The sequence below is a fragment of the Lithobates pipiens genome, unplaced genomic scaffold, assembly GCF_037356315.1.
Source record: "Lithobates pipiens isolate NorthernLeopardFrog02 unplaced genomic scaffold, aLitPip1_a1.2 Scaffold_27, whole genome shotgun sequence".
Taxonomy (NCBI): domain Eukaryota; kingdom Metazoa; phylum Chordata; class Amphibia; order Anura; family Ranidae; genus Lithobates; species Lithobates pipiens.
The window spans coordinates 115,404,252-115,430,516 of NW_027507788.1; the positions used below are offsets into that span (position 1 = coordinate 115,404,252).

At 41.6% G+C, this 26,265-nt stretch overlaps 1 protein-coding gene across 2 annotated transcripts in view; it reads left to right on the plus strand.

The window, feature by feature from the left end:
- Window positions 1-18,528, plus strand: part of NECTIN1 (nectin cell adhesion molecule 1) — a 440,283-nt gene extending 421,755 nt beyond the window's left edge. The window contains exon 9 of one of the 2 annotated variants that reach the window (XM_077457381.1): window positions 13,064-18,528. In XM_077457381.1, coding sequence (XP_077313507.1) covers window positions 13,064-13,285 — 222 coding nt within the window. In that variant the 3' untranslated portion in view covers window positions 13,286-18,528. The remainder of the gene's footprint in view (window positions 1-13,063) is intronic. The other variant, XM_077457383.1, reaches the window with a different exon arrangement.
- The last annotated feature ends 7,737 nt before the right edge of the window (window positions 18,529-26,265 follow it).

The window sequence follows — 26,265 nt, forward strand, 5'->3', positions numbered from 1 at the left end:
TCCCAGGATTGGCTGGTCCACATCTCAGCATGATTGGGCATGCTGAAGTCATGTGAAGACTTTCCTGGGTTTTGACTGGATGTTAGTGATCATGGGGCATAAACCACAAGACCAGCAGAAGTTCAGTGTAAGAAATATCGATGCCTGACCAAGCGGAGTGTAGAGGTGGATGGAGAGTCTACTGACATCAGGACTTGATATTGTTTCTATTATGATATATCAGCACCTTGAAAGTCCCTAAGGGTTAGATCCCTTGCCCCTGTTGTGTATTTTCGTATATATTTGGGGATGTGGTGCTAAAAATCATCCAGGTATACCTCCTTTTTGTATATCACTGCCTGTCAAATGTCCTCTGAATAGAAAATGTGAATCACTCTTTAGAAGGCACTGCAAGCGTGAAAGAGCCCTAAGGTAGAACCATCTAAAACATGTCAAATGTTTTGTAAAGACAAGCCCTGCATTTGGAATTCATTCCTATTCATAGCAACAATAAAAAAAAGCAGGTGGCATAACAATGAATAGGAAAAGCTAGCTTTAGATGAAATGTCAGTTTAGAAAATCCCCTAAGATTCAATTCCAGTTTCAGCTACTATTCTCATTCCCCGAGTCTCAGACTCCTACCTGCCTGTGTGCAGGCTACTGCATATTTACATGCATCTGCCGCATTATATAGATACACCTCTTTTTTCTAAAATAAATACTTAGTGTAATTGTATGGTGCACAGCATTTAGTGTCATAAATGGGACACCAGCAGGGGAAGGCATCAATGAAATGCCTAAAGAAAAAATAATTTACTTTTTACTTTTATTTGCATTTCTGCTGTGCTCCCTTCACATTTTTTTTTCTCTGTTAATATTGCATAGATTGGTCCCTTACCTCCTGTTCTGGCAATCCCCCACCAGCGCTGTCTGCTTTTTCCTCCTCCAGATGCATCCTTAGCAAGCTGGGTGATATAAAGGCATCCATGCACACGCACTCCCGAGCAGGGCTGTGTGTGTCCATAGTACCAGTCCCCTGCTGCCTCCTTAAAGGAGTTTGACTGACAGCACCTGGAGCCCATGGCTTCCGTTGCACTCATTATCTCCCTATTAGACCAGGAAGTGAGGAGAGTGGTGCTGGATTGGTGACAGGAGCCTGGTAGGTATTTATGGATGGGGGATCAATAGGTAATGGGGTGTTTTTTACCTGAATTTTTTGCCAGTGAATGCATTAAAGTAAAAAACTTTTTGAATTTAGAACCACATTAAGCTGGCCATGCTCTAGTACATTTTCAAGCAAACATTAATATGAACATTTTCTGTATGAAAATTTTCATTACATTCTAAAGTTTGATGAATATCATTCAATAGTGCTTTAATTGCTTTTAACCACTTGACCACTGGGCACTTAAACTTTGGTCTAGATTAAGGTTTACCTGTAGATTAAGGTTTACCTGTTTACCTGTAGGTCCAAGAAATATCTCCTAAACCTACACGGTTTAGGAGATATTTGCCGAAAGACAGGACCGCTGTCTATGGCGCATGCGCCGTAGACAGCAGGGCTCAGGCGCACTGAGCGCACCGCAGTTAACGGTGATATGCCTCAAGTGGCGGCTCCCGTGCGCATGCGTGGGAGTGACATCATTGCGGCTCAGACGAATGACAGCGCCGGAGCAGCGAGACCCACCAAGAAGATGGAGGCTCCGGACTACAGGGGGCAACGGTGACTTTGCTGGCTCCTGTGTCAGGTAAGTGACACATAATGGACTACTATGCGATGCATAGTAGTCCATTATGCTTTACCTTTGCAGGGAATCAAAGAGGAAGTAAACCCATCAGGGTTTACTTCCTCTTTAATAACCAGACTTTTCAGCTTTCAGTGCTCTCACATTTTGAGTGACAATTACTCAGTCATGCAACACTGTACCCATTTGAATTTTTTGTCCTTTTTATCACACAAATAAAGCTTTCTTTGGTGGTATTTAATCACCGCTGGATTTTTTATTTTTTGTGCTATAAAAGAAAAAAGACAGACAATTCTGTAAAAAAATGAATTTTTCTTTGTTTCTGTTATAAAATTTAGGAAATTAGTCATTTTTCTTCATAAATTTTGGCCAAAATTTATACTACTACATATCTTTGGTAAAAATAAGTACAAATTTGTGGATATTATTTGATCTTTGTGAAAGTTATAGAGTCCACAAGCTATGTTGCCAATGTCTGAAAATTGATCACACCTGAAGTACTGACAGCCTATGGCCCCTTTCACACTGACGATCCGTTCAGGCCCACCTGTCAGTTTTTCAGGCGGACCTGAACAGATGCTCCATAGACCTCTATGGAGCGTCGGATGTCAGCGGTGACATGTCCGCTGACATCCGACCCGCTCCGACCCGAAATAGTGTGACGGAGGAAAAAGCTATTTTTCCATCCGTCTGCGGATCGGATCGGGTGACGACGGACACTGTGGCCTGTTGTCATCCGATTTCCCATAGGGGAGAGCGGCGCTGTGACAGGTCTGTCCCTGCACAGTGTGCAGGGACGGACCTGTCATCTCCCTGCTCAGCGGGGATTGACGGAGTGATCCCCGCTGAGCAAACGGATATCCACGGGGCGGATCAGCACTGATCCGCCCCGTGTGAAAGGACCCTATCTAATTTCTTGAGACCCTAACATGCCCCCAAATGACCTCCTTTTGGAAAGAAGACATTCCAAGGTATTTAGTAAGAGGCATGATGAGTTTTTTGAAGTTGTCATTTTTTTCCCACAATTCTTTGCAAAATCAAGATTTTTTTTCCTTTTTTTTTCACAAAATTGTCATATTATCAGGTTATTTCTCCCACACAGCATAAGCATACCACAAATTACACCCCAAAACACATTCTGCTATTACTCCCGAGTACGGTGATACCACATGTGTGAGACTTTTACACAGCCTGGCCACATACAGAGGACCAACATGCAGGGAGCGCCATCAGGCGTTCTGGAGCACCCAGGCCAATTCTGACATTTCTCTCCTACATGTAAAAATCATCATTTATTTGCTAGAAAATTACATAGAACCCCAAAACATTATATATTTTTTTTTAGCAAAGACCCTAGAGAATACAATGGTGGTTGTTGCATTTTTATCTCACAAACATTCCAGGGTATGTAAACTTTTTATCAGGGCCATTTGGGTGATTTATGTTTTCATTATGAATTAAAAAGGATCCAAAAAAATATGTGATACTAAATGGCTTCATGTGATTGTTATCCTTAAATAAAAGTCAGTTTTTTGGCATGATCAGTTTTCAATATTAATGCCAACATTTCACAATTTCTCCCAGGATATGCAAAATTTTGAGCACAACTGCACACTTTTAGAAACTTGTTCATTGGGGAAAAATTTACAATTCAGTTTCTTTCAATTTTCTCGTCACTGTGAGTAAAAACAAATGTCGATTTGAGCCCACTAATGATTAGAGAAATAAACAAACATTCTTAGCCCTTGTACACACGGTCGGAGAATCCGTCGGAATGTGTCCTATCGGACCGTGTCGTCGGATAATCCGACTGTGTGTGGTATGCATCGGACTGATTCCGTCGGAATATCCGTCGGACCCAATTTTCGAACATGTTGGAAATATTTCCCGACCAACTGGGCCGGTCGGACATACTCCGATCATGTGTAGAGAATTTTGATCGGACCAAGTGCCACGCATGCTCAAATCAAATTCCTACATCAAAGCTATTGGCTACTAGCCTGAATGTAGTCCCATCGTAACGAAATTGCGTCATCACGTTCTGAAAGATCGGATTTTTCGACAATTTAGTCCGACCGTGTGTATGCAACAGTTTCGGACAAGATCCGAGGGACAAAATCCGACGGATTTGGTTGTCGAAATCTCCGACCGTGTGTACAGGGGCTTAGAATAAAGAAATTGCGTTCAATTCTAGGACTGTATGTCCAGCTTAATGTCATTTTTCCTTCCTTTTTGAACACATGCTCTGTTACAGTTTTCTGCTTACATTGCTGGGGTTTTCAGACCAATGGGATCCCAGCCCAAGTTTTACTGCCCATCCATCTTCTTTTACTTCCCATGCCTGTCAATCTTATCTCCACAACCTTCTTTCCAATACCATGATAAGAGCCTAACAGGATTGCATCTCTCTGACCCCAAACACACCACTGCTGACCCAATAAATAAGTACTGTATTTCCTATGCCTGAAATTCTGGAAGGATTGGATGAAGCTCAGGCTACAAATCACTGACAATTCAAGAGGAAAAACATTAAGCTACTCTGGAGTTGTACAGAGTAATGGCCTAATGTTTCCACAAGATAAGGGGTGAGCTTCTGTTTCTGATACAGACATACAAAACTGTGCAAAGGTTTTTGGCACGTGTGAAAAAATACTATGAAGAAAGAAACCTTTTAAAATATATATATTTAATTTTTTTACTATGTTTATCAATTTATAAAATGCAAACTGAGCAAACAGAAGAAAAATATAAATAAAATCAATATTTGGTGTGACCACCCTATGGTTCTTCTAAGTACACTTGCACAAACTTTTTTAAGGAGCTTGTCAGGTAGGTTGTTCCAAACATCTTGGAGAACTAACCACAAATATTCTGTGTATGTAGGTTGCCCAAAATGTGTTGGTCTCTATAAGTAATCTCAGACAGACTCCATGATGATGGTGAGATTAGGGTTCTGTGAAGGCCAAACCATCACTTCCAGGATTCCTTGTTCTTCTTTAAGCTGAAGATCTTAAAGTGATTGTAAAGTTTTTTTTTTTTTTTTAAATGTCATACTCACCTCTTGCACAGAGGGGCCCTGATCCTTCTCTTCTGGGGTCCCTCCGCAGTGCTCCTGGCTCCTCCTCTTCTTGAGTGCTCCCACTGAGAGCCGCATTCCATTGGAGGAACTCATGCGGGCATGCTCCTGAGTCCTGCTGCTGCATCAATTGACACGGATAGCAGGACCCAGCCTTGCCCCCTGTGTCACTGGCTCCTGCTGCTATCAATCTATCCAATGAGGACCCAAGTCAGCGGCTGGAGCTGCTGTGCTCATCTCCTTCGCTGGAACAATCGGGTTCAGGTAAGTAAAAGGGGGGCTCTGGGGGGCTGCTGCACTACAGAAGGTTTTTCGCCCTAATGCATAGAATGCATTAAGGTGAAAAACCTTGAGGATTTACAACCCCTTTAATGACATTGGCTCAGTGACGGAACTACCAAAGGTTGCACTTGCAACCGGGCCCTGGTATTCCACCACTGTCAGGCAGCCCCAGCCGGGTCTCTGGCCCCAGGGCTCTGAGCTGAGAGAGTCTCTCTCATACAGTTTAGAGGCAGCCAGGCACACTGCAACATTTAATTTTTTCTGATTTAATCATCAGTCTGGGGTTGTTTTTTTATTTTATTAGAAAAACGTGGATGAGAGAGGGGATGTATGTAATATTCCACATTTCCTATTTGCTTGTATAAGGACACTTTACTGTACTCTCAGTCTCTGTTAATAGCTTGTAAGCAGGCTCAAATACGGGAAGTGTTACTAAGTCCTCTCTTTGAAAGCTAATCAAGGCAGGAATTGTGTAGGCTTGTCCACCCAGAGGAATACAGCACACAGTCACTAACAACCCAGTCTTAGTTCAATACTCACAATGCCTCAGGATCACCAGATGCCCCCTTCCAGGATCCACAGGAAACTCTTCATTGAGCCTTCCAGACCAGGTCCCTAAATGAGGAATCCCTAAATTAGCTCCAGAAGAGATCCTAAGCGATAGACACCCATATCTACCACAGCTGGGACACCTGTGAATGGCTGCTGATACCAGGATAGCTGCTGCAGGTGGGGGTAGTCATCCCCACATGGACGGGTGGATGCCCTCCAACAGGGGGAAGATAAAAAATCCTGCTGCTCTAAGTCTCAGACTACTTGTCTGCTTCTCCAGCTACCTTCTGGCCACAACTCCACAAGGATTGCCTGGAGCACAATAGATATTCATGCCGAGTTTTGCATTGCCTATATCTCTTTGTTCCAGGAGCCTCTGGAAGGCAGGCGAGAGCAATCAAACCTGTAGTCTGTGAGACCCAGAGCAGACCAAAGCAATCAACAACTGCTCCACTGACTACAGAGGAGCCAAAAAGAACTAAATTTGCATAGCTTAGTAGGAACTAACTAGGAGGGTGTTACATAAAAATCACATCTAGAGTTCAGCTTTAACCCATGCTGTGACAGGGGGGCTCACTGTATGAGTGAATTTAAGTGTGAATTTAAGAGCAGCCCAGAATTGGGTTTAAATAACATCGCAGGTTTAATTCTAGAGTCTCTAGTATCTGAATTGTTATTCAATAGCAAATTTAACAGCAGCCAGGAGTTGGGGTTTAAAAAGTAACTTAAAGTGATTGTAAAGTCTCAGTTTCTATAAAAATAACACACATGTTATACTTACCTGTCCCGTGCAGTGGTTTTGCACAGGGCAGCCTGGATCCTCCTATTCCCGGGTCCCCCTACGATGCTCCTAGCCCCTCTTTCCTGTTGAGTGCCCCCACAGGGGCAGCTTGCTATGGGGCACCCGAGCCGAGCTGCTGCTCCTTGTGTCCATTCAGACATAGAGCTGCGGTTTGGCCCTGCCCCCTCTCTCTCCTCGTTGGCTGGCTGACTTTGACTGACAGCAGCTGAAACCAATGGTGTCGTTGGTGTGTCTCAGCAAATCAGGAGGGATAGTCCCAGATGACCGAGGCACTCATGGACATCGCTGGACAGAGATGGGGCTCAGGTAAGTATTAGGAGGGCTTAAGGGAGCTGTTGCACACAGAAGGCTTCTTATCTTAATGCATAGAATGCATTAGGATAAAAAACCTTCTGACTTTACAACCACTTTAAGACCCCTTTCACACTGTGTTGCCACCGGCGTCAGCGGTAAAGCGGCGCTATTTTTAGCGCCGCTTTACTGTCATTTTAGCGGTGCTACTCGGCCACTAGCGGGGCGGTTTTAATCCCCACTAGCGTCTGAAAAGGGGTCAAATCCGACTGCAAAACACCACTGCAGTGGCGTTTTGCCGGTGGTATGACATCGCTGCCCCATTGATTTCAATGCGAAGGAGCAGTGGAGTTCACTGCTCCTTCACTGCTCCATAGAAGTTGCTGGCAGGACTTTTTCTGACGCCCTGCCAGTGCAACGCTCCAGTGTGAAAGCCCTCTGCCTTTCACACTGGAGTTAATGGAGCAGCTGTTTTAGGGAAGTTTGCAGGTGTTATTTTTAACACTATAGCGCCTGCAAAGCGCCGCAGTGTGAAAGGGGACTAAAGGTCATTGAAGTTGCCTTTAGATTGTACTGTCCACCACCATCAGCCACACCTGCCAGTGTTACTGTATACCCATGTATCCCCTATACAGGGAGATATCGCCCAGGAAGCTGTTTAGCTGCTTGCCAAAATCTTTTGGGCCAGGCTCATGCATGTGCAGTACACTTTTCATAATGCTATACAGAGTTTATACTCTCCTAAGACAAGGTCGACTATAAATCAGGATTATGGGGTTAAATGAACTAAAGTGGTAAGGTATGTTCAAAGCTAATTTAACTTTGCATAATGAATTTCTATAAAACTTTGTGGCTGATGTAAAGCTGTGCTGACTTCAATCATGATAGAAAGAAAATCCCTTTAGTGTGTGTTGTGGCCAGGCCATAACCAGCCTAAGCTATTATTTATCTTTTCTGGGCTCTTCAGGTCTTCTCTAAGGACAGCGATACACGGTTCGAATCTCGCTGGCTTAGCAGGAACCTGCCAAGAAGATTCAAACCGTTAATGGGCAGGCTGAATATACCAAGTTGATCAATTTATCAACTTGTGTGCAACCAGCATGTCGAATTCTCTTGCGATTATTGCTAGTGTCTTCTTCCAGGGGAGCTGGAAGAAATGTATTTGGGGCTTTTCCAGCATGAGTCGAGGGCCCTGGAAACTAAGCTAGAGCTGGAGTGGATTCCTCAAGGTAACTGGGCAGGAGAAATTATGTGCTTTCTGAAGAGTGTCGGAGAGGAGCTGGGTAGCAGCAGCCATCTAGACATTGTAAGAAGGATTCTGATAGTCCTCTAAGTCACCCAGGGGTCTCCTATCACTGGTTGGGAGTATGGAGTTGCTACACTAAGCTAAGTAAAAATTCAATTTCCAAAGTAAAAATGCTTCAAATATTTTATCAATCTCACTGAATGGAATACGAAGGACAAGCTAATCTCTAAAATTAGCAAGTAATATTATTGAGACACATGTTGAAAAATATTAGTTTTTCTGACATAGTAATTAGAGTATGGTATAAACATTTGAAAAATGGCAAGGTTTTATGTTATAAACATAAAGGGACTCAGAAAAAGGGGCTGTAATCAAATTAATAGGAAATTGTAATCCTAACCTACCACACAATTAAGTGTAAAATACATTTTATAATATCTCCTGCCATGGTTATCCAAACAATAATTGAAGTTAACACAAGGGCTGAGCTTCTTGGAAGCCTAATACATACAGTATAGATAGTTACAGATGGATGTTTCTTTTTGATCAAACAGCTGGCTGATCAGAATTTTTTTTTTTTTACAGATTTCTCTATCCATACAATCAAGCTGAATGAAGGACCTTTCCCCACTGTGCTATTGTATTGTGACAGAAGGACTCCTCCGCTGTCAGAATACACAGATCAGAGTTGCACTCTGCAGCACTGATCAAATGTAAATTTTCCCACATTCCCTTTCAAGAAATGCTGACTGTTAGATAGACTTCTCTCTAGCAGGTACAGCCATAGATGGATTGAAATTTGTCTGGTTCCTGCTGAACCAGCTCAGTTTCAATCCATCTTTGGCCAACTTATGTTTTACCACAAGGAGTGTTATAGATCAGTGGTTCTCAACTTCAGTCCTCAAGTACCCCCAACGGGCCATGTTTTCAGGTTTTCCTTTACTTTGCACAGCTGCTTTAAATCAATATCAATGACCTGGTATTGATAAGAGCTATTTTATCTAAAGGAAGTTCCCAAAACATGGCTCAGTGGGGGTACTTAAGGACTGAGGTTGAGAACCACTGTTATAGATAAAAAGACTGGTAGATGGTGACATCATGCCTCCTAGGTAAATGCATTCTACATATATGAATCGAAATATAGATTGTTCAGACCTGGGTCCAGTGAGCCATGACCTTCCCACCCATCAAATCCTCAATGCATAATATGTTAAAAAGGCCCAGCTTTTCATAAAGGGAATACGTTTCTTTATATATGCAGTGTTGATGATCCAAATGAAGCAAAAGAAGGTTTAACAATTAAAACCAGAGATGTGGAAAATCTGTTTCAAACCATAACAGAAGGCCAGAACTGAGGACTGTCAAAAAAAAGTAAAGCCAGTTCTGGGAAGTGAAGTGTAGAGGTCTTTCTATCTCTGAATGCAGATACATTAAATGAATAAATTCAGTCTGCATCTTATTGCTTCTTAAAGGGGTCAGCAAGGTTTGCAAAAATCTGTGTTGTTGGAGGATGATCCATGACAAGTCAAGCCAAAACTGTGTTCCATCAAACATAATTCATTGTATATTTCTTACTGCTTTGCGGTATCTCTTTTTTAAGTGAATAATACTGAACTGTACAAATTACGAATGAAGGTGCAATCCTCTGCAGTCAAATTTCAAACTATTGGTCTAGAATGTTATTGAAAAAAGCCTGAGGTCCTCTTTAGCAGTTGTTTACAGAACACTTCTTATCATAAATTTGTTTCTACATCCTCTGTTGTGCTTAAGATAACAATAGTAATCCCTGCAGTTAGAGGCTGGTGAAGGGGGGCGTTTGGGGAGGTAGCTTAGTAACATCTTCTTTGGTCATCCTAAAGAATCCACCCCATTTGAGGAAGGCTAAATTCTGTGAAGGATTTTTTTTTAATAATATGTATCTAATTCCTCTAAAGCCTTGTACACACGATCGGAGAATCCGTCGGAATGTGTCCTATCGGACCGTATTGTCGGATAATCTGACTGTGTGTGGTATGCATCGGAATGTTTTCGTCGGAATATCCGTCGGACCCAAATTTCCAACTTGTTGGAAATATTTCCCGACCAACTGGTTCGATCGGACATACTCCGATCATGTGTAGAGAATTTTGATCGGACCAAGTGCCACGCATGCTCAGATCAAATTCCTACATCAAAGCTATTGGCTACTAGCCTGAATGTAGTCCCATCATAACGAAATTATGTTATCACGTTCTGAAAGATCGGATTTTTTGACAACTTAGTCCGACCGTGTGTATGCAACAGTTTCGGACAAGATCCGACGGACAAAATCCGACGGATTTGGTTGTCGAAATCTCCGACCGTGTGTACAGGGGCTAAGAAGTGTAGTTGTCTGTGTCATCCTCAAGATTAGGAGGAAGACTTTATACGTGGTTGAATGTCAAGAGTCTTTCACAGATCCCACTTTATTTTATTATTTTATTAGGTGATAAAGGTATATTCGCAGGTCCCCTTTATTGGCAAGCATACAATGACTTATCTCTGCTTGTAATTGGCAGTGAATGTATCCAGTGAAGAGGGTGAAGAATGAAGCAAGATTATGCATCCTGTAAAGCAGACTCTTGTCACATGCCTGTATTGCAATCTTTGGGGAAATCTACATTAGAACAGAGAGTGACCTTCAGAAAAGTCCAGTGGTAGCGGGATTCCAACTAGGAACATGTGTTCTGACAAACTCACTGGATAGCCATTCAGCTTGCCATGACCCTCTTTTAGTTGTGAACAACAGGAAGAAGCAGATGAAAAATACTACTTATCTGGTTTGTTCTTACATTACCAGGAACAGGGCTTTTTCAAAATCCTAGCAAGGCTGTCCTGTAAGTGTTTATTTCTGGGCAACAGCAGTTCATACATAGCCTGAAATCTTTTGTTCTGCTTTGCAGTTTTTCACTTACTCCACAGCCCGCTTCCAACCTTTAAATAGAAAACTATTACAGAAGTGATGTGTTGGAATTGCTAAACATAAGTAAATTAACTATTCCCACCTCTGTCTTTACTTGGTACTTTGATAACACACTTATATAACATGATTTTGATGTCAGTTATCTTCATTTTAAGTTTGTAGATTATTTAGAGGTTGACAATAATGAATGCACTGTCTTTATATAATTTAGGATTGTGTATTATGATCAGGAATTCACAGGTAAGCACAGCAGGCACATACAGTGCATGCATTCATTATTTTGTAAATGTTCTTTCAGCTGTCTAATTAAAGATAGATAAAAATTGGATTCTGCCATCTAGCTGTAGTTCATTATTTACAATAGTTCTCCTTAGCTGGAGGCACTGTACAAGAGCGTTTTCTGTGGTTTGCCAAACCCCAGGGAAAACTTCTAATTTTGTCATATATTTATTGGTTTCCCTATTGTACTTTTTGGGGAGATTTCCTCTCATTTCCTGTCAAAACAAAAAGTGATGGGAAAGCACTCTAATAGGGGACACAAATCTGTACTTTCCTATTCCTGTGATAGCCATACTCCTCCTTTCTTGTCCTGATGTCACAATGACAGAAAATTATAAATTAGAGTTAATGGATTTTTTTATTTTACCCTATTCTATCTAAAACTTCCAAAAAGGTTAGGCTTTAAATTAGAAGGACCATATATTGTTCTATGCTAGGTGCTGAATTTTATTAATTGATACAGAGCTGCAGAGCCCGGGTACAAGCTATCACGTAGTATTTGCATTATGCCATGTTGGTAATGATACTAACAGGAGTTTATGTCTTCATTGGCATCTGGGGTCATTATGAGCCAATGATTAACAGAATTCAGAATTCCTACCAGCAGTGAAGAAATCAGTCATGTAGGTGAATACCTGGGTGAGAGGCTTGTAAACATGATGTTTGAGAGCAAGATGCAGCATGGTGTGGTGGGCACAGAGCAATATATTATGTAAAGTTCCAACTAGGCCCAGCAGGTAGGCACAACCATCCGGAGCAACTTATGAACTGTAACAGCGGTCGGTAAACTTGGAGGATGCTGATAGCATCTGCAACAATGAGCGCAATGTGTTCCGGCCTGGTCCACATCCAAAGGGGATGCTTCCTGAAGTGAGGTACAGCCTTTTCCTATCTCTACGCATGTTCCATGTCAGACGTGGGGAACCTGTCCCTACTCTGGCAACTCGCAAAATGCAAGCCACACCTGGGGGCCAGTGTCAGTCCCAGTAAATACACACTGCCAAGACCCAAGATGGCCACTAAGGTCACAGGGGCATAAGCATTCAGTTGGGCAGCTGTTCCCCTGTTAACTGCAGAAAGTCATAGAGGAACCAAGTTCCTCACGATTTCCTTCCCCTTCCGCATTGCCACTTCGGTCGAGTGCCACTTACAGTGGGGAGAACAGACTGCACCTGCCTACATATTAGTCCTAGATTCCTGCACCATCGCTGTGCAGTCCATGAATTAGACGCTTGCCTTCCACACAATTTTGTAAGTGTTAAGTGTAATTAGACAGGTTAAAAATATCATTTGATTTGTTACAGTATTACATTTTCTCCAACGGATATGATTCATCAGGGAACTTTGAGGCTAATGTGCAAGAGAAATGGACCACCCCAAATTGACTAACATCTCAAAGCCATAGTAATAAAAATGACAACTTTTAATAAATCAAGGAAATGTGGTTGATAATGGTAAAAATATAGTTTTCTATACAATGTTTAAAATTCTAAAACAGAAGTAATATCTATTTAAATCAATTCCTTATAGGAGAATAGTGTTCTGCAGGCTTATTTACAAATCAACATCTTTTTTTTTGCTTTGACAACTTGAAAATGACCGAAGGTAAAGGGTGAGATCTTGTTGCTATGGTTACTGCACTTTGGTTATCATTATGGTTCTTTGCACTTTGTCTTATTAAGTAACCTTGAAAAGTAATTTTAGTATTCTCCTTACTTACATTAAAAAACAAGAAGCAATGCAAACACTGTCCAATATCCATTTAAAGCAAGAAAGTTGGAAATGTTTTTCCCATAAGTTCTGATTAAAATGTATATACATGATAATTTCCCAAAAAATGTTGATCACACTTTTTTAATTATTTCTGCAGATGTATGGAGAACATTGCACGGAAATATCGGCCGGTCATGAGTACCTGAATAATTGCTGCTCCCACGAGGAGGACTACCTGGATCAGTTACATCCCGGTTATGTGCCACTTTCATTCTTTATGCAGGACTCACATGCCCGACAGGCACCAGAGTCTACCTTCTGTTACCCTGCAGCTGGCTCACGGGCACCATATGTATGTCCTAAAGAGCAATATGTTTGAATGTGTTCATCTGCTGGAACCCGCATGCCAGATCCAGTGACCTAGTTCCATTCAGTTTAACCTTACTCCATAAACAAGCCTGCCCTCTTTTACTTCAAAATGGCAAATGCCAAGAGATTGGATTGCCTTTCTATTTAAGTGTCTGAAAAGGGACCAAAGTGTTCTTACCTAACATGAACACCCTGTGCATGGATGTACAAAAATATCTTACAATTTTAATTAGACAGATGATTATGGATTTTAAACTGTTGCATTTCATTTGACAAAAGTAGGACAAAGGGACAGTATCATTTACTGTACACTACAACATTTGTGTTTTACAAATATTGGTAATTCTAGTTTTTTCTGTTATTTATTTATTTTTAATTTCACATCCTGTATTGTATATTGTATTTCCATCTACTCCTACCCAGAAAATACATATTTCTTTGTACCATGCAAAGTCTACATAGAACTTCCAAAAATATATCTGTACATGTTAAATTATTCACCACAGTCTTGTATTGCCAAGCTTTCCAAAGCTTTGTATTGAAAGTTTTTTTTTTGTTTTTTTGTTTTTTTTTTTGTTTTTTTTTCTGCAGTGAAAGTTTATGCTGTAAAAAACAGTCAATATTACAAAATATGTTGCTAAAATGTAAGCTGTAAAGAAAGTAAAGTGCACAGGTAAAAAGTTAGCTGCTTGCCACCCTATCCCCACTGCCGTCCCTTTCCCTTTTCTCTTGGTCAATTGTCATCTGTCAGCGCTCAGTTAACTATTTCAGCACTGGATAAGACAAGTTGCTTCTGCAACTTGCAATTTCAAGTACTAACACAGTACAAAAAAATTACAAAATACAGTCACATGTCCCTCCAAAGCCCCTCAACTCTACTCATCGCTTTGCCACCTGTATTATTAATAAGTATAAAAAAAATAAAAATGGTTAAACATTTGCCCACGCTTCTAACCAGAAACATTGAGCACCATACAACACCACCTATTTTAAAGGTTCACCTTTAGTAACCTGTTACACCCGTAATTAGGGTGTAACATATAATATGTTACCAAAGAGCACCTGCCTGCACCCCTCCAATCCCCTGCTGTGACAGCAGGTGGGGGATCTTCTTCCTGTACCTGCTGTCACAATTTAAAAAAAAAGTGTGGCTTTGCAGGGCTCCGCCAACATGGCCATGTGATTAATTCACATTGATCTGTGAATTAATGAATCACAATTACCGCTTGCCACCGTGGCAGACAGCTTGTAGTTCTCAGTGAACTGCGAGAGAGCTGGTGAGCACTATTGTAGTTGATCTCCCAGTTCTTTAGTAACTGTCTGCCCATAGGAGATGTACAGGCAGACAGCTATACTGGGAGTCTGCAGAATATTGGCATTGCACCCACAATCTGCTGACCTCCAGTGCAATGTTCTACTGGCTCCAGAAAAAATAAAAGCACATTTTTTAAATTACAAAAATATGTGCATTTTTTTTTAAAGGTGAATTTAGCATTTAAAGGCCGGGAGGGGAAATAACTATGTGCTAAAATGTGTTCCCTGAAAGGAAAATTGTTTATTTTTGCTTAATTCCCCATTCCTACTTCTAGTGTACTGTGGCATTCATTCCTAACATCCCCTTGGATTCCCTGGGAAAAAAACATTCCTGAGCTAATCCGCTTTACTAAACTGATGTGTTCATTTTTTATTTTTTTGCATAGATTTATTGGGTAAGGGTAAACAACTTTTTTTTCATGTTACATTTCTTCAAATGCTTCCTGGCTTCCAAGCTAAGCTAAAAATAATGTCATACACCCCAGGCATTTATGGGCATTTTTTTTTAAATGCTTATCTGCACTTACTCAAAATGGCCACAGCTAGAAATGTTAGGGGGTGTTTTTCAAACATAATTTCTCAACATAATAAAGCATGGAGACATGGATGGATGGGCGATTTGCTTTGAATTTTAAAAACATATTAAATAGTAATTTCGGTCCTCAAAGACAGTCCCACTTGAACATATATTGGCACATATATACAGTGTTGAAAAAGTAATTATTTGATCCCCTGCAGATTTAGTAAAATGTTTCATAGGTGTATTTCAAATGATAGAGACAGAATATCAGAAAAAAATTCGGAAAAAACACTACAACAATAATTCTGGCTCCCACAGACTAGCTACGGTATGTACTCATGTGGTACACAGATAAGTCCTGTCAATTTAAGAAAGAGCTTGTAACGACAACTTATTATGTGTATAAAAGACACTTGTCCACAGAATCTCAAACTTCACCATCATGGGCAAGACCAAAGAGCTATCAAAGGATGTCAGGGACAAGATTGTAGACCTGCACAAGCCTGGAATGGGCTACAAGACCATCTGCAAGAAGCTTGGTGAGAATGAGACAACTGTTGGAGCGATTATTTGCAAATGGAAGTACAAAATAACCATCAACTGCCCTCGGTCTGGAGCTCTATGCAAGATTTTGCATAGATTGATCATGAGAAAGGTGAGTGATCAGCCCAGAACTACACGGGGGGGCTTGTGAAAAATCTCAAGGCAGTTGGAACCACAGTCACCAAACAAACCATTGGTATCACAATACCCCACCATGGATTGAAATTCTGTAGCACCCGCAAGGTCCCCCTCCTCACGGAGGCACATGTACAGGCTCATCTGGTTTGCCAATGTACATCTAGATGATTCAGAGAAGGATTGGGAGAAAGTACTGTGGTCAAATGAGACCAAAATTTAGCTCTTTGGCATTAACTCGACTCGCCTTGTTTGGAGAAAGAAAACTGCTCACTATGACCCTAAGAACACATCCCTACAGTCAAGCATGGAAGTGGAAATATTATGCTTTTGGGCAGTTTCTCTGCTAAAGGTAGATAAACTGAGTTGAGTTTAGGAGCCAATGGATGAGGCCATGTATTCTAAAATCTTGGATGAGAACCTTCTTCCCTCAGCCAGAACACCGAAGATGGGTTTTGGATGTTTCTTCCAGCGTGAGAATGACCCAAAATATTCCACCAAGGCAACAAAGAAGTGACAAAGAAGCACATTAAGGTCATGGATTGGCCTAGTCAGTCTCCAGACCTTAATCCTATAGAAACTTTATGGAGAGAGACTTCAAGTTCCCAAGTGACAGCCAAGAAACCTTAAAGCATTTGTTAACCCCCAAAAAAACAACAACCTGATCCTGTTCCCTTAAAGCATGTTATACAGCACAGTGCTTGTGCTGTGTCATTTGGCCCCTGTACCCTCCCACCTGCAAACAGACCGCGATAATCATGGCTGCTAGGCCCTTGATACCGTGGTCTATTTGCATAATTCCATCAGCCACAGCTCTCCTGTCTGCAGCTATTCCTGTGTGTGTCCTCCATCCTTCCATCCTCCTCCCCCCGCCCCACCCTGCTCGTACCTGCCTCCCCCACTCCTGCTACTCTATTATCTATCATAAATCTTCTTATTCCTTCTGTATCATTAGAACATCTGTCCCTGTGTCTGTGTAATGTAAAAACTCTGCTGATCTTTACCTGTATAAATGGCTCCCAACGCCCAGCTGATCGTCGGCTCTCTCTTTCCTCTCTCCCTCGCCTCCCCAGCTGATGTCAGTGGAGCGGCTCGGCCCTGCCCATTGCAGCTGAGCCAGAAGAGAGGAGAGGAATCAGCTGTGCGCCTGGAGCAGAGCTTAAATCGTTACAGATCAGTCGTTTTTTTTATAGTACACAAGCACAGGGACCAATGTTCTTATGATACAGAGGGAATAGGAAGATTATATTACAGTGGCTTAACAACCACTTTAAGGATTTAGAGAAGATCTGTAAAGAAGAGTGGACCAAAATCCCTCCTGAGATGTGTGCAAACCTGGTAACCAACTACAAGAAACCTCTATCTTACCTCTATGCTTGCCAACAAGGGTTTCTTCACCAAGTAGTCATGTTTTGCTTGGGATCAAATACTTATTTTTCTCACTGAACTGCAAGTCAAGTTATACCATTTGAATCACGCTTTTTTTTTCTGGAGTTTTGGTTGATATTCTGTCTCTATCATTTAAAATACACCTAAGATAAAAAAAATTAGAGGCCCTTCATTGTTTTGTAAGTGGGCAGACTTACAAAATCTGCAGGGTATCAAATAATTATTTTCCCCACTGTAATTCCCTCCTGGCCAGCAAGACAAACCCTGCTCCCTGCTGGCAGTATGACACAAACTGGCCTCACACCAGTAGAAAATTTTTAGAATATGTATTTGATTTTCTAATGGTTTTTGACCATAGTGATGAAAAGATTCGAAAGAGGGTGGATGAATTTTTTTTCTTGAAGGAGCATAAATTGAATTCTACCTGTGAATGTGGTTTTCATTAGAAAAAAGTCATACATATTGTAATGAAACCTGTTATGTCTCAGATTGTATTCAAATATTGTATTCAAATAACAGATCTGGAAGAATTTTTAAGAGTTTTTGAATAAAGTTAGTTGACTTATTAGTTGAAAGCAAGAAAGAATATTCTGATGAACTATTTTTCTATGAATGTTTGAATGCAAATCTAACTGTGTATAGCCAGCTTTAGATATGAACCCTATTCTCTATCTGAGGGGTATGCAAATAATGCATTTGGTACATAATGAACTCCTCTCTGCTAGTATACAGTATAGAACGGTGCTGTAGGACCCCCAGCCCCTTGGGTATAGACTAAGGGGAAATTCTTTAAAAGGTTTTTTTTTTTTTTTTTTTTTTAACAAGGAAGAAGGCTCCTACATCATGGTCGAATCTGCTTCAATTATAGTTTTAGTGGAGTTTTCCTTTTCTGTTTTTATATATATTTTAGATATTTTTTAGTGTGACCAGTAGTTTTAGTCTATATAGTAGATGTAATACGGTCAGCTGCGTGGGAACACTTTCAATAAACTGTCATTAGTGCACAGCCACTACTCAGGCTACATTGTTAAATACAGAACGTGATAGCAAAACAGATGCTGGCACTTAGCTTTTGCTATGTTTTAGCACCTCTATTTAATTTAACTTCAAAGGCTAAAAATATATAATAAACAAATTATTTTTGTATGTGTTGAAAGCACAATTTTTCATCAGGATTCCTGTAGAAAATGTTGTTTTTTTTTCTCCTATTGATTAAAAGTGTTAGGGCTGCAAAAATGTCACTATAGGCAAATGTTCTTAATCCTGTGTGAAAAAAACAACTATTGTATATCAAATCTATGCCCTTTCTTTATAACTGTTTGATGTCTGGAAATAAACACAATTTTATCACATGTGTGCTTTAAAAATGTCATTGCTTATTTTACAGACCACTGAAGCTGAACTCCAGGCTGATATACAGTGCCTTGCAAAAGTATTCATACCCCTTGAAAGTTTCCACATTTTGTCACATTACAACCAAAAACGTAAATGTATTTTATTGGGATTTTATGTGATAGACCAACACAAAGTGGCACATAATTGTGAAAATTATAAATGTTTTTCAATTTTGTTTTACAAATAAATATTTGAAAAGTGTGGCGTGCATTTGTATTCAGCCCCCCTGAGTCAATACTTTGCAGAACCACCTTTTATTGCAATTACAACTGCAAGTCTCTTTGGTTAGGTCTCTACCAGCTTTCCACATCTAGAAAGTGAAAATTTTCACTATGAGCACCTATGAACAGCAATTTTCAAGTCTTGCCACAGATTCTCAATTGTATTTAGGTCTGGACTTTAACTGGGCCATTCTAACACATGAATATGCTTTGATCTAAACCATTCCATTGTAGCTCTAGCTGTATGTTTAAGGTCATTGTCCTGCTGGAAGGTAACCTCCGCCCCAGTCTCAAGTCTTTTGCAGACTCTAATTGGAAATTCCAATGGAAAAAGTCAGATTGGATTATGTTGACAGAAAATCCAATTGTGTGTGGGCTCTATCGAACTTTTTCTGTCGGAATTTCCGACGGAAAAAGTTTGAGAGCTGGATCTAAAATTTTCCGACAACAAAATCCGATCTGACTTTTTCTGATCGTGTGTAGAGAATTCCGACGCACAAAGTGCCACGCATGCTCAGAAAAAATTTGGAGACGAAAGCTATTGGTTACTGGTCTCTACGTAGTCCTCTCATACATTTTGTATGTTACCTCGTTCCGAACGATCGGATTTTCCGACAACTTTGTGCGACCATGTGTATGCAAGACAAGTTTCAGCCAAAATCGGTTCGGAAAAAATCTGATGCATTTTGTGGTTCGGAATGTCTGACCGTGTGTATGGGGCATAACAGGTTTTCTTTTAAGATTGTCCTGTATTGTCCTGTATCTTCCCATCAATTCTGACCAGCTTCCCTGTCCTTACTGTATTCAGAGTGATGTGCAGTGTTAGTTTTCTGCCACACGTAGTGTTTTCCTTTTATGCCAAAAAGTTTAATTTTGGTCTCATCTGACCAGAGCACTTTCTTCCACATGTTTGCTGTGTCCCTCCCATGGCTTCTCGCAAACTGCAAATGGGATTTCTTATGGCTTTCTTTCAACAATGGCCATCTTCTTGCCATTCTTCCATAAAGGCCAGACTTGTGGAGTGCACAACTAATAGTTGACATGTGGACAGATTCTTCCACCTGAGATGTGGATCTCTGCAGCTCTTCCATGTTACCATGGGCCTCTTGGCTGCTTCTCTTATTAATGCTCTTCTTGCCTGGCCTGTCAGTTTAGGTAGACAGCCATGTCTTTGTAGGTTTGCAGTTTGTTCACTAAGGTTCTCTATAAAAACCTCTGAGGGCTTAACAGAACAGCTGTGTTTACACACAGGTGGACTCTATTTCCTAATTAGGTGACTTCTGAAGGCAATTGGTTTCACTAGATTTTAGTTAAGGGTATCAGAGTAAAGGGGGCTGAATACAACTGCACGCCACACTTTTCCGATATCTATTTGCAAAAAAATTGGAAAACCATTTATCATTTCCCTTCCACATCACAATTATGTGCCACTTTGATTTGGTCTATCATATACAATCCCAATAAAATACATTTACGATTTTGACAAAATGTGAAAAATGTCAAGGGTTATGAATACTATTTCAAAAGATACAAATTAATACAGCCTTGTATTGATTAAAGTGACAGTAAAGGTTTGTTTGTTTGTTTTTTTTAAATAACAAACATGGCATACTTACCTTCTCTGTGTAATGGTTTTGTACAGAGCAGCCCAAATCTTCCTTTTCTCCACCTCCTCCTTAACCAGTGTCCCCAGTAGCAAGCAACTTGCTATGTGGGCACTGGTGTATGCTCGTTCCCCAATCCCGCTCCATGTGTCCAAAGGACTCATAGAGCCTTGGCCCCTCTCTCCTCATTGGCACACTGTCTGTGATTGACAGCAGTGGTAGTTAATGGCTCCTGCTGCTCATCTCAGCCAGTGAGGAGAGCGAGACCCAGGACAAGCAAGGCTCCTGTGCACATTGCTGGATTGAGAAGAGGCTCAGGTGAATATTAAGGGGGGCTGTGGGGGGAGCAGCACACAAAAAGTTTTTTTACCTTCATGCATAGAGTTGTTAGTTGTAGGTTTCCTGTTCTAATTTTTAAGTCCAAAAATTAAATTTCATATGAAATGGAATTTTTTGACCTAACACTTAGAAAAGTTGGTACTAGAGTGGAAACGCAAACATACAGGAAACCTACAGCCATCAACTCACTACCAGTCATCATCCTTGGCCCCTAATTTGGAGTATTCCCACAAGACAGTTCTTGCAGATTCGTAGTAACTGTTCCAACATTTAAGACTTCCACAGGGAAAGCATAGAACTTAGAGACAGGTTCAGGATGTGTAGCTATCCTAATTCTGACCTGAAATATAGTAAGAAGAAAGTGCTGGCAAGAGACAGGGAGGAAGTCCTGAAAACAAGGGGGACGTGCACAAGAAAGTAAAACTAATATGGCAGGAATGGACACAACATGCGGTACCCACTGGAACCAACTCCAGTCTGTTTTGGAGAAACATTGCCATATTCTCCTTTTGGACCAAAGGATGAAACACATTATAGGCTCCCTCCCTAGATTGATTACCAGGAAGGCTCCAAATATTGGAGACTCACTAGTTCACAGTGAGTATACCCCCTTACCTAATTCCCAGCCATTTTTGTCTTTGAGTACATATAACTTAGGGATATTCCCATGTGGGCATTATAATATTTATACGTTTTATAGTCAAGACAAAAACTTGTCGGTAAGACAAGGAAAGAGCTCAGGAAGAGGATTCTAGCATCTTGATCTAGTCACCACTTGCCATCCAATTCAGAGATGTTCATGGGGCATCGAGGGATGGCTTTACGTGTTTGAGAGAACAAAAGGAAGTTAAATGGATTTTTTATTGGACTCTATGTCCCCTAAAGGTTTAAACAAATGCTTCCTGTAAGCCCCTAGTCTCCCCTTCACATATCCTTGCTTTGGATGGGAATTTGTGTCTTTGTGTATATACTGTGTGTGTGTGTGTGTATATATATATATATATATATATATATATATATATATATATATATAAATAAAAATATATATTTTTTTTTATTTTCTGTGGTACAAGAATATTTTGAGTCCTTTTTTTTCCCCCCAGGCATGGCATGGGTTTAGTAGACTCTTCTGGGATGAGCACTTTAGACTCTTCTGGGATGAGCACTTTAAGGATAAGATAAGATTTAGGGCGTAGCCCAGTGTGATATATGATGACCAGTAAGAATCTGTTTTTTTTATACATCCTGAGGAATTTTCGCCATAGGGACAAAACATGTAGACGTGGGATCCTGCCCTCACCTCGCTTCCTCCTATGCCTTGCATGGCCATGCAGATGCATTTCAGATGCATACCTATGCCGCAGTTCTGGACCTAATCCATCGATCCATCGACTTGACACTGCAAGCATCATACAGAGCAGTAGTTGGCTGAGGAGACAAACAGCACTTACAGCATTATCCTGCACTATCTAGGTGCAGCACCCTTGTCCTAAACAGAGCTGCTACTAAATTTAGTTGTGTTAGGTGGTAACTAACCTGGCTAATTTGTAGTCTTTGCTCTAATGGGTTTCTCCTAAGCTTGAGTTTACCTGTGGTTTCTCGCTTTTGTCAGTAGGTGGCACTGTTACCTTTGGCATCAGTATGATAAATTACAGTGAATTCAGGTTATGAGTGAGTATACTTGTCTCAGGCAATCAGCAGGAGTTTCTTTGTCTGCTGAGACTGCTGGGTAAAGGTATTTATTCAGAGAGAGTCGGGTGATCAGGGTTCTTTCCACCCGGGCTGCGGCCTGGGTGAGTGTGTGTGGAGCAGCAGCAGAGGTGTAGGCCTGAAGCCTAAGGCCTAACCACATGTAAAGGGGCTTGGCTTGGGGGGAGCCTGATTGCTGCTGGGAGGCAATTAAGGGAGGAAAAGTTGCCAGAGGGTCAACCACTCTTATTGTCGGAGGCAGGTGTAAAGGAATGGAGTTCTGAAGGCTTACCAGAGGAGAATCTTCATCAGCTGGGGACTGTGAAGTAACTGGGAAAGCTTCAGGAAAGGACGCATCCATGAAGTACAGGGTATTTGGCAGTTTATATTTACAAAAATAATTTCATTTTTATTTTCTGTGTACTGTGGAAGACAATATATAGTGAATGCAGAGTCCTGGGTTTAGTAACTCTTATTAGAAATATACAAAAAAAAAGATTAGTTAAACCCACATGTGCTTTTTTTTTTTTTACCACTATTATTCCTTTATACTGGCTTTTGAAACTTACAAATGCAGAAATTTAGAAATTGGATGAAATGTTAAGCACTGTGAAACACTTTTTGAAAGATAAGAAATGCTTTTTTATATAAATATATAGATCAGACCAAAATAAGGGACAAATGAGGGACAGGGCTTTGTTCAAAATCAGGGACAGTCCCTCCAAATCAGGGACGTTGGGAGCTATGGAGATACACTACAAGATCTTGGAACGTATATTAAGTCCTGGAATGCACTGTATGTCAGTTTCATTTTGATATCTTTATTGTGGTCCCAGATTCACATTACAATATGGCTGAGATGGGTGTCCACAGCTGTACCAAAAAAAAAAAAAAAGGGGTTTATCTGGCATTTGATCAATTGTTAGATTATTCAGCTCATTTATAGTACAACAGCGCCACCTAGAGCATTCAAACATTTTCATGAGGCTATCTACTTTATACAGCGTTATAAGGGTTCATTCATATGGCCATATGCATATTTTTTAAACAGAATGCAGATTCTTTCTAGCAGAAGATCCTTCACAAAATGTACCTAAAGTATTGGTACTTATATTTACACATGGTTTTCAAAAGACTTTATAAATGTGTGTACAAAAAGATGCATTTACAGGTGTATTCTTGTATAATCTGCAGATATTATTATTATACAGGGTTTACATAGCGCCAACAGTTTGTGCAGTGCTTTACAACATGGGGGCAAACAGTACAGTTGCAATACAATTCAATATAAGGATCAGAGGGCCCTGCTCGTTAGAGTTTACAATCTAGAACAGATATGTACAACCTCAGACACCGCTGTGTCCTACCCTTCTGTATGCCTCTATGCATTTCCCTTCATAGACACAGCTGTGTGTATGGCCCCATTGATTTCAATAGTGCTGTGTTTAGATGGGTACAAAACTATATATTGTGCACATCTAAACATGGTGTTTTAGGCTTGTGTTAAAGTGGTTGTAAACCCTTTTTAAAAAATCCTGAAAGACAAAGACATAATGAGCTAGTATGCATAGCATACTAGCTCATTATGAATAACTTACCTGAGAACGAAGCCCCCGAAGCATTCCTCCGTCTTCCTCTTCGCCGCTGCCATGGATCCCGGAGCGACAGCGCCGGAGCCGCGATGACGTCACTCCCAGGCACGCGCACGGGAGCCGACGCTGTCTTCGGGCAAATATCTCCTAAACCGTATAAGTTTAGGAGATATTTCTTGGACCTACAGGTAAGCCTTAATCTAGCCTTTCAGTAGGTCAAAGTTGGTTGTAAGCGTTTACAACCACTTTAAGGAAACCTATAGAAATAATTCACAGATAGTAGGAGATACTTGGAAACTGACTATAACTACTTAGTAAAAAATAGGCTGCAAACCAATTTCCGAGGGTCCTCACTGAGGGCAAACACCATCACTGCACCCAGGTAGAGCTGACCACATTTTTTATGTATTCAGCTGCCAAAAAAACAAAAACAAGAATGAAGAATTTATTCTCCTATCCAGTGGCGTAACTAGAACCTTCAGGGCCCCGATGCAAGAAACAATGAAGGGCCCCCCTGAACCCCAGCCAGGGCCCTTCCCTCCGAGTCCGGCTTTGAAACTCCAGGGCGTGGTCATAGGTGTATGACCTTTGTGAGCCCTGTAGTTCCACCACTGGTATCAGTAGTTTTTTTTATTATTTATTTTTTATTTTTAGGTGCCCCATTGGGGGACTGTCCCTAGGCAGGATGGGGTCCCCGTCCCCAGAAGAGATGAGGTCCTTTTCTCCAGGGCAGGTGAAGTTACTGCCCCCAGGTGGGAAGGGGTCCCTGTCCCCAGGGGAGATGGGGGTCCCTGTCCCCACGTGAGAAGGGGTCCCTGTCCCCAGGGGGAGATGGAGGGGGTATGTAATGGTGTGTGGGGGATGGGGTCCTCTCACTCACCATGACCAGGCCGCGCACTCATCCATGTTGACCTGCGCTCCATCCAGTGTGCTGGACGGGCGATCAGCATATCTCCCAGAAAGACCTTTCATCATCTGTGTATGACGGGGGAGGAGGGGGGCTGGCAGACAAGCCTGCAGTGTCCTCCGGGGGACTGCATCTGTGTGCTTAAAGTTTGTTTACCCGGGAGAAGTATGCAGTGCAGTGTGGGCCGGACTCGGGGGGGAGGGGCGGGACTCTGGCTGGGGAGAACAGACATCGGACTGAGCGGCAATGCATGGAGCAGGAGAGGGGTACTCTGAGGAGCCGGCCGGGGACACAGGTCATGCGGGGAATGCACAACTAAAGAGCAGCCAGTGCGATAGTCGAGCATGGAGCTCCGCTAGTCACCCTCCACCTCCAGCCACCCGTGTGCATGGTGCACTGGTACCCCTAGCTGCTTATGCTGCTGCCGGCCATATGTAGAGGGGGCTGCATGGGCCCCCTGCAGCACAGGGCCCGGTTGCGGTCGCGACTGCTGCACCCCCTATAGTTACGCCCCTGCTCCTGTCTATACTTAATGGACAAATCTGAGTATAAAGCATTTGCGTAGTGTTCACAGATCAGTCATAACTTTTTGTCCACTGATAGATAAAGTGAATAATATTGGTTATCTCATTACAATGGCATCTGAAAGTGGGTGGGATATATCGGGCAGCAATTAAACATGTTGTTGAAGTTGATGTGTTGAAAGCAGAAAAAATGGGCACTGTAGTCTCTTGTGTTTGGGGCTGCGTAATCACAGACCAGCCAGGGTTCCCATGTTGACCTGTGTCCACATCCAAAAGCGGCTACAATGGATACGTGAGTATCAGAACTGGACCACAGAGCAATGGAAGAAGTTGGCCTGGACCGGTGAATCACATTTTTTTTTACATCATGTGGATGGCTGGGTGCATGTGCATCACTTACCTAGGGAAGAGATGTCACCAGTATACGGTATGGGAAAAAGTAAATCCGGCAGGGGAGGTGTGATGCTTTGGGCAATGTTCTGCCCAAACATTGTTGCTGACCAAGTACCCCCTGTTCATGGAAATGGTATTCCCTGATGGCGGTGACCTCTTTCAGTGGGATAATATGATCTGCCATACTGCAAAAATGGTTCAAGAATGGTTTGAGGAATACAGTAACAGAGATGTTTGTCTTCAAATTCTCCAGATTTCATTCCAATCGAGCATCTGTGGGATGTGCTGGAGAAACAAGCCAGATCCATGGAGGCCTCACTTCACAAATTACAGGACTTAAAATGATCTGCTACTGACAGCTTAGTGCCAGATACCACAGCGTACCTTCAGAGGTGTCCCCTGCTGTGTCTCAGCTTATGCCAACT